Below are 13,160 nucleotides of genomic sequence, written 5' to 3'. Positions count from 1 at the left end.
CCTACCAGTAATGGAGGAGGGTTCCTCTTTCTCTACATCCTCTTCAGCGTGTGTCTTCCCTCGAGTTTTTTATCTTAGCAAATCTGATGGGTGTGAGGTGGAATCTCAGGGTCATTTTGATTTGCATTTCCCTGATAACTAAGGACGTTGAGCATTTCTTTAAGTGTTTCTCTGCCATTGGATATTCCTCTTTTGAGAATTCTCTGTTTAGCTCTGTACCCCAATTTTTAATTGGATTACTTGGTTTGTTGGGCATTTTCAATGAATAATGAATATAATCCTTTTTGGATTGATAATTGTTTTTGAGTTCCTATTTTATGAGACTAGCTGTTAAAATGCACATTACAATAATAAGAGAAGAAGGAATGTGCCGTTTCTGTTGGCTTCATATTATTCCAGAGCAGGTAATGGGTTTGTTTGGAGGCGTATGAACCACATATACTGATGATTATCATTGCTGAATGTTAGGGGTATTTGACCCATTAATCTATTCTTGTTAATGAAGTATATGTTTCTAAATTTCTAAAATAATAAAAGAAAATGTGTGACTGCCATACCAATTGAAACCTTCAAATAATCATGTAGAGAGATTGTAATACAGCAAAATGTCTACTCTGGCTGGAATACAGACATGCCCTTAGTACACACATTTACTCTCTCAACAATGAAAACTGAATTAGTTTGTAGAAGGAAGCACCCGTGTTTGAAATCCATGTCTAGCTGGGGCTTGGTGGTGCATACCTGTGATCCCATCACTCGGGAAGGCAGAGGCAGGCAAATCTCTGAGAGTTTGAGGCCCAGCATGGTCTACCAATTGAGTCCAGGACAGCCAAAGCTACACAGAGAAACCCTGTCTCAGAAAGAAAGAAAGAAAGAAAGAAAGAAAGAAAGAAAGAAAGAAAGAAAGAAAGAAAGAAAGAAAGAAAGAAAGAAAGAAAAATCTCTAGTTGAGTGGTAGATAATGTGACAAATCAGAGATCAGAGAACAGTTTGACAGATAGGATATGCCCAAGTCTTAAGGGAAAGAGGGAGGAGACAGCTCTACAAGAATAGTTTACAGAGACAGGTTGAAGAGCAAACAAACTAGACACAGTTGAAGATAGAAAGAGCCGGAGAATGAGAAGGATCCAGAAGGTTACAGCATATTGCCACAGTTTGTATACAGCCAAGCAGAGCAATTCAGTCAGGAGTGAGAGAAACCAGTTTGAATCAGTCAGCCTGGAAAAGAGTTGAGCCAAAACAGCTGAGTTGAACCATTCAGCCAGATTTCAGAAAAAAACTAGAAAGAATGGGCTTATTTAATAGTAAATCTCAGAGGCTGAAAAACATTCTAGGACTAGATTAGATTGCATGGAGGCTAGAAGCTTCTAGGATTAGGCTTCAGTTAATAGACAGGGGCAGTATCTCTTGGAGATGACAATTACATCAGGCAAAGAAAAGTTACTTTTACAGAATAATTTTTAGGGCAAAAGGACGGGCTCATAAAGAATTTGGGCTGAAACAGGAGGAACATGTACATGAGGCCTGGCTAACTATATAGCATTCATAAGTAGCTGGAACTATATAAAAAGAATTTTAGTTAAAACCAAAATGAAACAGAAACAATGAATGGAACATGTCTGAGGAATGATTTTACTTTAGAAAATACTTTTCATTACAATTGCCTATGTTACTAAATTAGTTTACTAGGATTTCATAACAAAGTAGCACAGAGTGGGTAAATGAAACAATATACATTTATTTCTTTATAGTTGTAAGGGGGTTTGGTTTTTCATGGGGTTTCTCTCCTTGTCTTTAGATGGTTGCCTTCTCCCTTTGTGTTCACACAGTCTTCTTTGTGTTTCTGTACCAGTCGTATTAAATTCATGACTCATTCATGTACGCTCATTTGATCTTGCATAGATCGTTAAAGGCCCTGTCTCTAATTAGAGTCAAACACGTAGACACTAGAGGTTAATGGTTCAGCATACTATTTATAGGCAATTCAATGAGGAAAATAATATTTGAAACTAAGATTAGGAGAAAATAGTCATATCTTAAAATATGTATTAAACAGGGTAAAATATGAAATTTTAGAAATAGTCCCATTATTTTTATGTGTATATTTTCCATTTCTTTCATTGATGTTATGTACATTTATTTATTCTTTCACTTCCTTGGCTAATTTATTTCTAGGCTTTTAGCTTCCTTAGTTTTTTTTTTTGTGGATAGAATAAAAAACTTATTTCTTTTTAGTAAGTTCACTATTCTTGTACAAAAAATACTTAGCATTGCCTGTTGATTCTGTATTGTATAACATCACTGTATTTGCTTACCATTTCTAATTGACTTTAGTGCAGTCTAGGTTTCTATGTATGTAGAATCATATCATCTACAAAAAGGGATGTTTTACTCCTTCTTCTCCCATTATAAGCATTTTTTTTTCTTTCCAGTCTAATTGTTCTGGCTCAAACTTCTAGTTGTATACAGTAGTATAAGAGTTGAATGACAAGAAATCCTTGTCTTATTCCAAATTTTAAAGGAAATGATTCAGGTTTTTCTTATTTAGTATGGATGTCGTGCTTTGTTACATTTCAGTATAATTAAAGTATTCAGGGAGTTTTTTTTTTTTTTTAATCATGAAGGGTATTTCAAGTCTACTAAATATTTTGTGCATATATTGACATGATTATATGATATTTGTACTCATACTCCCTATGTGATTATATTTTTTGACTTCTATATGTGGACAATATCTGAATCCCTGAATCATGGTGAATGACCTTATTTGCATACTTTCATATTCAGTATACTAGAATTTTATAGATTTTTTTGCATTTATGTTCATTGGGAATATTGACTTACAGTTTTGTTTTGTTTTGTTTCTAATGGTAGCTGTGCTTCTGTCCAGTTTTGGTGTCAGGGTAATATTGGTTTTGTATAATGAATAAAGAATATTACACTATTTCCTTTTAAAAAAATAAAAATATTTGTGTATGGCTTAGTAATTTTCTAGTCATTTTAATTTACAAGTTAACTTGTTTACTTTTAGATTTATTAGTCTCTTGATAATTTTGTACAGTGTGTTTTGATCATATGCACCCTTGTTAATTTCTCCAAAATCCACCCATCTTTCCTACCCATCCAATTTTGAGTTTTTCTTTTTTATGAACTAATTCAAGTCAAATTTGTGCTTCCCATATAATCTTGAATCTTCTCATATAGTCTTTCATTGGGACATGATTGATTTGCCAGGGACAATAGTTTTAAAGAAAAATGAACTTTTCCTTTACCAATAGCTTCTAGTCTCAGTATGGGACTTTTTGCTCAGCTCTACTCTGCATGTTGGTATTTATCTGCCTAAAGCTTTCACAGTTCTCGTTCAGGCTGGCATAAGTGCTTTGAGTTCAGACATACAGCCTTGCTGTGTCCAGAAAAGAGTTTCCTTAGAGTCATCTAGTGCATCTGAATCTTAGACTTTTCTATGCCCTCTTACTCTTTCTACCCTCTCTTCTGCAATGATCCCTGTGTCTTGAGAGGAGGTATTGTGATACAAATGCCACATTTAAAGCATTTCTTACTCTCTGAATCTGGACTAATTTTGTTTTTGTGTTGTTTTCCATCTATTGCAAAAAGAAGCTGTTTTGATGAAGGTTTACTGATGCACTAATCTATGGGTATAACAATAAATCATTAGGAGTCAGCATAATACTATGTCACTTTAACAGAGCAACAGTAGTAAATTATTCCTCTAGAGTTTGTGGCCTCTCTCACCACAGCTTCTTAGTCTAATTATGGTACCAGGTATGGGCTTCATCTTGTAGAATGGGACTTAAATCCAATCAGAAATTGCTTGGCTACTCCCATAATGTTTATGCCACTATTGCACAGATAGACATGTCATTCCAGTCTAGTTATTACTGGAGCATACATGGTCCAAAGGTGGATAAGACTGATTATTACTTTCCTTTCCATGAGCATGAATAGCACTTCCATGAACTATGAAATTTAGCCACTAGGAATGTAGTTTCCAAGTCAATACCAGCTTTTCTATCACTCAAGTATCTAATGTTTTCAGGAATAGGGTCTTACCATCAAGTTTTAGAAGGTAACCTATAGCATTAGAAATAGCTTATAATGTTTAGGAGCCTTTGGCACCTCATTGGCCAACCACTCTCAAAGAGATAACCCACTCCCAACACTGTTTTGTTGTTGTTGTTGTTAGCTTGTATTATGCAGTAGGGACATTGCTAACCCATTGTAGGGTAACTCTGTAGTTTGTAGAGAAATAATATTACTTTTTTATGTTTGGTCAGATATCAACAATAGCTTTAAGTAAGAGGATGGGTTAGAAACTTCCTCTGTATGACAGTGAATAGGGAGAACAGGATAAACAAGCAAGCAAACAAAACCAGATTCTACTCCTATGAGAAAAAGAGCTGAAGAAAAAAAGAAATAACTCAAGCTGAGATTTACAGATTTCTCTTTGAATTACCTGTTCTAGTTGCACTGGGTCTGAGTCAGTGGTAGCTGTCATGGAGACAGGGTCTATTCCTGTAGTACTGTATAAATGGCTAGAGAGAAACTGACCTGGAGACATAACAGGGGCTGCATATACCGTGGCTGAAGAATAGGCTAGAGCACCACTAACTGTAGAGACTGAGGCAGAAGTGTGGCATGGGATCACGAAGCAAGAATTCTGAGAATGAACAGGCAAGAGATGGCCCTGCACCTACCACTGGCTCAGCATATGACAAAAGAGAGATATGAGAAGTGTGCTGAATTGAGAGCAGTTTACACTGATGAGTGGGAAAAGCCTCAGGCAAAAACCGTGGAACAGTAAGGAGAAGAAAACTCTGTCTAGAAAAAAGAGCATTCAGGATCAAAGGTGAATATAAGTGTGGGTGGGTCGTTTACACACTCTCAGAGTTTGGGTCTCAAAAAACAGCAGGTTAAAAAAATAAAAAACAAAACAAACAAACAAAAAACAATTCTACAGCACACCAGAAATAATGTTGGGTTGTAATTGGCAATTAGGGGCAAGGATGGGGTCTCAAAGAATTCCTACAGGAGGTAGAGGACACCACAGAAAACATTCTTAGCAGGATGAACATATGACATGGATTTAACTTACTCAAAAGCTGATATTAAGCATATCAGCCCTCCCCATACCTGCCTAGCCTTAGACAAAAGACAATCAAAGAGAAAGGAAAAAGTAAGTTTAGAACAACAAAGGAAGAAATACTGACTTCTTCTACTTCATTATGTTTATTTATTTATTTATTTATCTATTTATTTATTTATTTATTTATTTATTTATTTATCTATCTATCTATTTATTTATATTTATGCTCTTGTACTTCAATTGCTTAGTTGTTTTGTTTTAGCTCTGGTCTTATGATTTTTTTTCCTTTCTGTGCCTATTTTATCTTCTCTCTTATTTCTCACATATTAACTCATGCCTGTTTCTGTCTCATTCATACTTTATTACCTTGTTTCCATGTTTCCCATTTTTTCCTCCCATTACTTAATACCTAGGTATCTCTAAAATCTAAAAACTAAATTACTCTTAATCATTTTTGTAAAAAGGTTTTAGATGTAAATGTTTCCAAAGTCTAAGGCAGCCCACTGAGGAAGAGAGGTGTGTGTGTATGTGTGTGTGTGTGTGTGTGTGTTTGTGTGTGTGTTTTTGTTGGAGGCAGAAGTGGGGGAGTGGGTTATGGGGTTGTTTCCTGTGCTGTCATGTGTCTGGCTTCTCTTCTTTCTAGGATCTGTCCCAGAACTCAAAACCATTCACTGTAAGGGTTTTGGTTAAAAAAATGTTCAGAGATGGCAGGGAGGGATGCATGATGAGGACCTTCAAGAGTGAGGAATAAGAGGTCAACCAGTTCACTCTGAGCAGAAGACACCCCATAGAATGCCACTCTGTTGCTGATGTACCATCCTGAGAGACTTCGGAGGAATCGAGATCCAAAGGCCTCTTCCTTTCTAGTTTGTAGAGAAGGACTTTCCAAGGAAGCAAAGTTTGTGGTTTGGAGAAAACAAACCTACTTCAGAAGGAGTACTAGCTTTGGTAGTCGTTAAATTGTATAGCTGAGGAGATCTTACCAGACATCAAGTCTGCCTGCTCTTTTCAGGTTTGAGCTCTGAGATGCCCCAGGGCATGTTGGCCAGATGAGGTCTAGGAAAGAAAATCAGCCGGAAGTACCTACACTTGTTTTTCTATCTGGAAATTTTCAGTGAAATGAGGACCTTGGCATGAAGGACAGATCAGGCAGTCAGCAAAAATAATGGGATTTGTGCCTTGTCAGGATTAAATATAAATAATCTAGGGAAGACTATAGGCATTCCTACTTTCTCTGGCTGGACACCGTCCTTACCCCCACCCTATTTAAATTGTAAACTCCGGCAAGCCCTGGGGCTTAAAAGTTTACTGTTTCCCACTTGCCCCTGGCTGGCTTTCCAGAATTGGATAAATTGCTTAAATTCCAGTGGACTCAGGTTTAGAGAGAGAAAAAGCAAAATCAGGACTCCAAGCCAGAACTGAGGTTTCTCTGCTCTACCCATGGCAGCTTCTCAAGCCATCCCCTCACTGAAATCATACTAGTGTGTGTTTTACGTACTGTAATGCCCATGTAGGAAGCCTGAATGAATAAGGCACTCATTTCATCTAACACAGGTGCTTAAGTTTGCTAGGGTAACAGGCAATAGTGTCCTAATTTGCTAGATTATCAGATGTAATAGTAGTCCTACCTGGCCCTTGCTGCCAGATTACCCTTTCCTAATGCCACAGGTGCCCAGATCCTTCTCTCTGGTGCCCAAAAGTACTGTTTCCAGAACGCTCTCTGGAGAATCTGAGGCCTGGCTTTTCACAGCAACAGAGGGAGGGATCTCAGCCTGACCAATCACTTAAGAGAGGACAGGAAATTGGACTAGAAGGCTGGCTCACCGTAGGTATTCTGATAGCAGCCTTTCATTTCAAAGGAATACCGCCCAAGTCTCCTGACCGGTTTGTTCTTTGTCTGGAGAGAGGTAAGGTTTTGGTGTGAGGGCTGGACTCTGGTCAGCAGGGAAGGAGTTCTAGTCTTAGGCATATTAAAGGTTGGCCCCTAGGGGTGGACTTGGAACTCTTTACCCCCTACACATGTTGGGGATGTTGTATTGCCTGTCCCAGAAGTTTTTCCCCCAGGAGGTTTTCTGCTGCTTAGAAGTTCTTCACTTTGATTCTTTCCGCCACCAACTCTCTGTGTCCGGCATTCCAGAGAGACGTTTTTTAAGGAGGGCTTTGGGCTCCTGTCAGAAAGGAGAGGGTCCCCAACCTTGCGCTAGAAGACTCTGAAGAAGAATGGGATACTTGCCCTCCTTGAGAGAAATAGGGGTTCTTAATCCTATTTGTACAGACAGTTGTTGGGAGACTCCAGCCTGGTTGGGTGTGTACTGTTTGTTTTCGGATTTCCATGGGGGTTGGGCTGTTCAAAGGAGGTAAGATTGTTTGGAAAGAGACTGGATTTAGGTCGGCTAGGGAGGGTACTGGCCTTGAGAAATGTCACGGGATAAGGGATGAGGAGAACTCCCAGGAATGGTTGGGAGTCGTTGTCTTTCTCCCTCCACCCAACCCTGAGAAATGTATGATGCCTCATCCTGTTTGTCTCGGAGGTTCCATGCAGAGTCCTATCATAATCATTCCCAAGTTCCATGTCTGAGAGTCCCAAGGCAGGCCAGACTTTTGGAAGGAGGCTGCACACAGGTTATCAGAGGAGTCCCAGTCTTACTTAAAAGCTGCTGCCCAGAGATATCATGGACAGATGGCCACAGGAACTTCCAGGCCCTGTTAGGGCAGTATAAGAAGCTTAGCCCCACCTGTTGTTAGGATCATGGCTTATAATCATTCCCAAATTCTATATCAAGAGTCTAAGGGAGGTGAGGCATTTTGAGTTGGCTAGTCTCAGATAAGTCAAGAAGTCCAGGACTTGATGAGAAAAGTGCTGAGGGAGGACTGACAGCCTTCCTCTCTAGTATAGATACTGGGGTAACAGTATCATCTCTTCATGCCTTGTCCATGGGATACTTTAGTGAGGGGCAAGCCCTGTGGGTTATGCCATTTTCTAGGTTTCATCATGGAAGTTTGAGAGAAGGGAGACTTTACTGAAGGGGCTCTACTGGCATTAGTAAAGGGAGAGTTTAATGCCAGGTCTTGCATTATCAGGATGCACCCTGGTGGGAGGAGGGATAGATTTCTTTTTACATGTGTTAACGTGTCCTAGCTGTTCTGAGAATTACAAGGTAGAGAGTTACTGGATATGGATGAGCCTCAGGAACCTTACCTCACTTCATCAGAGGCAGGTGGACTGGCCCTGCCAGGCATTAAAATGAGAACCTTGGAGGAGGGGTTAAGAGGGCTTTAGATCATAGATATGGAGAGCCTCAGCTATCCTCTACCTTTGCTGTTAACCTGGAGGAGCCTAGTCTGGCTTTGGTGGTATGGTATTTAAACTTTGATCTTAGAAGGAATCTGGTTTTTCTGGAAGAGGCTAGGCTTACTTGAACAGGCTGGTTAGGCTTCAAGATGGAGAGTACTTTGAGACAGAAATGAGGAGACAACCGATAACAGATAGTTGGGAGCCGAGCCTCACAAAAACTAGCCTGGAATGCTGGTCCTGAGAAGTCCCAGGCTCAGGCAACAGAGTCCTCATTTTTTTTTTTTTCTGGTATGAAAGAGATAGGATCCTTAAACTGAGGAAGACACCTCACATGAACAGAATAGAGTTTGTCTGAGGCTTGTCAGGAGTAAATATAGATCTCTGGAGGGTAACTTACAGCTCTTACTCTTACAGGCAGACTCTAAAAAAACCCCAACATGCATTAAAGAAATGGGCAACAGTGCTGGATATGCTTTGTCACTTCTGCAGAGAAATGAGGAAGTTTGTCTCCTTGTTGAAGTGAAGATCTCAAGGAGCAATATAAATAGCCTGAGGGAGAACAAGGGTGCAACTCCTCCTCCCAGTAAAATAGTAGGATCTATCCTCAGCTGTCAACCCTCAGAGACCCTGCACAGTGGTGCAAGATAAGGCTGTGCTTTATACTTTTGACTAGGTTCTCAGAGAGATAAAGATTTGTCAAAGATGCCCAAGGCACCTTTGCAAAGGAGTTCCCAGATAATATCAGGTCCAATTTGGTTACACTGAAGGGTGATGGGGGATGTCGGTGGTGGAGGAGGTGAGCAGGAACTCTCTCTTGCTACCAACATAGGAAGACAATGAACATGGTGATAATATTAATCTCAGAGTGAGGTGACCCCCCCCCCCCCCCCCAACAAGGTGTAAACCTTAGGAAACTGCAGGCAAGATCTGTCAGATATGGCTTTTTTTTTTTTTTCTGGATCATGTGTCACAGAGAAGGGCTTTGATCTGAGGAGGTGACATTTTGTGAGGGATAGTCCACAGAGAGGCAAGTCCTTGACTCTGCTTGGCATCAAGTTAAGCATCCCTAGTAAGGATAAAAGTTTCATCCTCTCTACCTTACTCCCCTTTCTCCTTCCTTCCTTCTTCCTCTGAAGAAGGAAATCTTATGGAGTTCAGGAGTCCAACTCTCGACTTATTTCTTTCCAGCCCACGGAGGCTAGAGCTTGAGGTGTTCTAATGTAATGGACTCTGACTTTTGCCATATGCTCTCTAAGTAGCCAAGGGACTGTAGTGTTTGAGGATGGTGAGGTTTTGGTTAACTAGATACACTGAGGGTCAAAGGACACTGAGGCAGGTTTTGCTCAAAGATATACGCAACTCTTTTGCAAGTTAGACAGTTTCTCTCAGCCTAACAGACCCTGGACAGTTGTCAGTAGATTTGTTGCCATTTTGTATGGATAGTTCAGGAGGTGAAGGAAGCCTTTGAGTAAGTTTGTGATATTAGCAGAGTAAGATTTCAGTGTTGTCTTGCATGCTCAGGGAATTGAGGAACTTGGCCTGAAGAGGTAATAGTATGATGAGGAGGTACATCTGGTCACCAGAATGAGGAGTCAAATCCTGGAGTTAAGGATTCTGAGAATGAAGATACAACCTCTTTTTCTAGGACTGAATGTACATTTGGTACTTTTTTTCCCATGCTGTCAACTTGTTGGATGCCCTGAGGGATGTGGTTATATGTGGCACATCATCTTCTCTCTGTTGGTGATCTCGTAGCACTGATCAGAGGAACAAACTGAGGTCAGCAGATGATATTGCCCCAGGCCCCAACAGGTTGAGACTGAGAAATGAGTACATCTCTCACTTAGGAGATGGAAGCAGAGTTTGGTCAGTTCTTAACTATCATCTCAGGGAGTCTCTTTTCAGGTGTGCTTGGGGATGGGATTCCCTTACTTCCTCCTCTTTGTCTCAGGAGTATGAGGTGTTATCCTTAGGTGTTTTCTTATTCCAACAGGTGAGTAGGATCTAAGACTTGCCAGAGTTAAGGCAAACTCAAAGGGGACCATATACCTGGAATTCTAGTTTTTTCAGAGTAACATCCAACCTAGTTGCTTTGAGCAGTTTAGGGGTGTGGTTGCAGTTTTCAGTGTAGGAGGTCCTCTCAGCTCTTCTTAAAGAGCTATGAGAAATTGTGGTAAATGCTTTGGTGTGAGTCATATCCCATCAAATCACAGAATAAAAAAGGACCAGGAAATCATGTACTCAAGGTAAGAAGCCCACCCTAAGTGTGCACAAAGTGCGCCACCCAAAGCCCAGAACTGAGGGTTCCCAAAGTACCTAGACAAATACCTTATTGTGGGCCCTAGAGTCTCAGGCTCTTTCTCATATCCCTCTTCAGGTTCCAGTAGGACAAGCAACAAGGAAAGCAGCAGGCTTGCTGGACTCTGGGACCTCACCTACCAAGAAGTCTTGTGAGTATGATTTTGTTAGAACTATCAGGAATGAAATTTTGAGCTGAGGCCACTCACACTACTTTTTACTCCCTCAGGTCAGTGGGATCCATTCACCCACATTCCAGCTTATAGTTCAGCCTGCCATCTCCAGTTAGATTCATTATGGCATACTATCCACACTTCAGCCTTTTGGAAGTTTGTCAGGATGCTTTTGAAATACATGGATTAGCTGAGGAAGAAGAGGAGGATGAAGAGGATAAAATTGAAGAGAAGAGGGAAAAAATGGAAGAGGAGGGGGAAGAAGCAGAAGAGGAGGAGGAAGAAGCAGAGGAGGAGGAGAAAGAAGTGGAAGCGGAGGAGGAAGAAGCAGAAGAGGAGGAAGAAGAGGAGGTGGAGGAAGGGGAATGGGAGGCCATTGATGGTGATACCACATTATCTGCCTCTTTAAAAATCACCTTACCCTCCTTCTGTCCTTCCCCACCTTACACTTTCTCATCCAGTCCTCTGATGTGGGGCAATCTAGATGAGGTTGTAGGCTCTGTTGCCTGGATGCCAACTATTGTCCAGAGTCCCCAGAGCTTTTACAGCCCCACTTCATGTAGCAACTTAGATGAAGAACATAGCAGCCAAGAAGAAGAGACTTTAAACAACTTGAAGTTGACAGATGGTTCTTCATGGAGAAAACTCCAAAACCAAAAGGTGACTGAACTGGTAAATTTCCTGATCCTCAAATATAGAATGAAGGAACCCATAAAAAAAGTAGAAATGCTCAGTGTTGTCACAGAAAACTATGAGAAACAATTCCCCATTATTTTTGAGGAAGCTTCTAAATGCTTAGAGATGATTTTTGGTATTGATATAAAGGAATGTGATCCCGTAAGCAGTTCTTATGTCCTTACCAATTCACTGAACCTTACATATGATGAAATGGTAACTGATAACCAGAGAATGCCTAGAAATGGCTTCTTGATAGTTATTCTGGGTGTGATATTCATAGAGGGGAGCTGTGCTTCTGAAGAAAGTATGTGGAAATTCCTGAATATGATGGGAATATATGATGGAGAGGAACACTTCATTTATGGGGAGCCAAGAGAGTTCCTCACCAGAGATTTGGTTTACCAAAATTATCTGAAATATCAGCAGGTGCCCAAGAGTTATCCTCCACGCTATGAGTTTTTGTGGGGTCCAAGAGCCTACTCTGAAACCACCAAAATGAAAGTCCTCGAGTTTATGGCCAAAATGACAAGTAGGGACCCAACTCATTTCTCATGCTTATATAGTGAGGCATTCAGAGATGAAGGAGAGAGGGCCTGAGCCAGAAAGGGCCTCATGTTTTAGTACCATGTTAATAACAGCATGGGGCAGCCAAATTTCTGGTTTTAAAGAGAACAGTTACCATTTTAAGTAAGGGAAGATCAAGGTTAGTCTGGCTATGGGTAGAACACAGTGTAAGGCAACTTTGTGTTCTGGTTCTAGACAGTGATAGTTGTTTCATCTTGTTTTTCCCTTTTTCCATTTCTCTAAAGCTGGTCTTTGTAGTTGTAAGTGTGCTATATTACATTTGCAATGTCAGTTTATGAGTATTCATAATTCTTTTTCTGATTCATCAGGTTTTGAGACAATATAGGGGAACTATTCAATGGTTAATCTTTGGTTTCTTTAATACTTTCAGTCAACTCTGAAATGTATACCTATATTTGTCCTGTTTAATAAAACATGAAAGATCATAATAAATCTTACTATCTCTGTTTGCCAATTCATTTACTTGCCAAGCATTAGTTGTATATATTTTTCAAGTTGTATTTATTTTATTTTCTATGTGTGTGAGTGCTTTGCCTGAATGTATGTATGTTTACAAAATATGTGCTTGGTGCCCACAGAAGTCTGAAGAAAACAACACATCCACAGGAACTGGAGTTTTAGATGGCTGTAAGCCACCATATAGGTACTGAGAACTGAACCCAGGCAGTCCCTTTGTAACAGAAGCAAATAACTCTTAACACCTGAGTCATTTCTAGCCCCAAGTTGGATATTTTTGTTTGGAATGTGTTTGGTTATTGGGAGCAATATGAAGATAAATGATTACATCTCCTTCCTAGAGATGGATAGAGTATAGGTACAGCTATCTTATTAGGAACCTGGAGAAGACATAATAAACATGGATTAAGGGGGGGAGGTGAGACCCTATTTGTCATCACTCAAATGCAAGCACCCTGAGCCAGTGCTGGAGACCTGGCTCTAAGTGAGTCTTTGAGGAGAGAGGAAATCCCAGGATCAAAAAGAAGTTGTTCCCTTGGGATTCTGGCTGAACCAGAGAAGGATCATTGGT

General features: G+C 40.2%; 1 protein-coding gene across 5 annotated transcripts in view; it reads left to right on the top strand.

Moving 5' to 3' along the window:
* LOC129671012 (melanoma-associated antigen 1-like) overlaps positions 1–12,551 on the top strand; it is a 212,236-nt gene extending 199,685 nt beyond the window's left edge. For all 5 annotated transcript variants that reach the window (XM_055599653.1, XM_055599652.1, XM_055599651.1 and 2 more), the window contains 2 exons: positions 10,777–10,849; positions 10,927–12,551. In XM_055599653.1, the coding sequence (XP_055455628.1) occupies positions 10,994–12,145 (1,152 nt within the window). In that variant the 5' untranslated portion in view covers positions 10,777–10,849; positions 10,927–10,993 and the 3' untranslated portion in view covers positions 12,146–12,551. The remainder of the gene's footprint in view (positions 1–10,776; positions 10,850–10,926) is intronic.
* Positions 12,552–13,160: the final 609 nt, after the last annotated feature.

The sequence above is a fragment of the Psammomys obesus genome, unplaced genomic scaffold (assembly GCF_907164565.1).
Source record: "Psammomys obesus unplaced genomic scaffold, mPsaObe1.curated_primary_1811, whole genome shotgun sequence".
Taxonomy (NCBI): Eukaryota; Metazoa; Chordata; class Mammalia; order Rodentia; family Muridae; genus Psammomys; species Psammomys obesus.
Note: the sequence above shows the minus strand (reverse complement) of the source record. Positions and strands in the feature narration are given on the sequence as shown.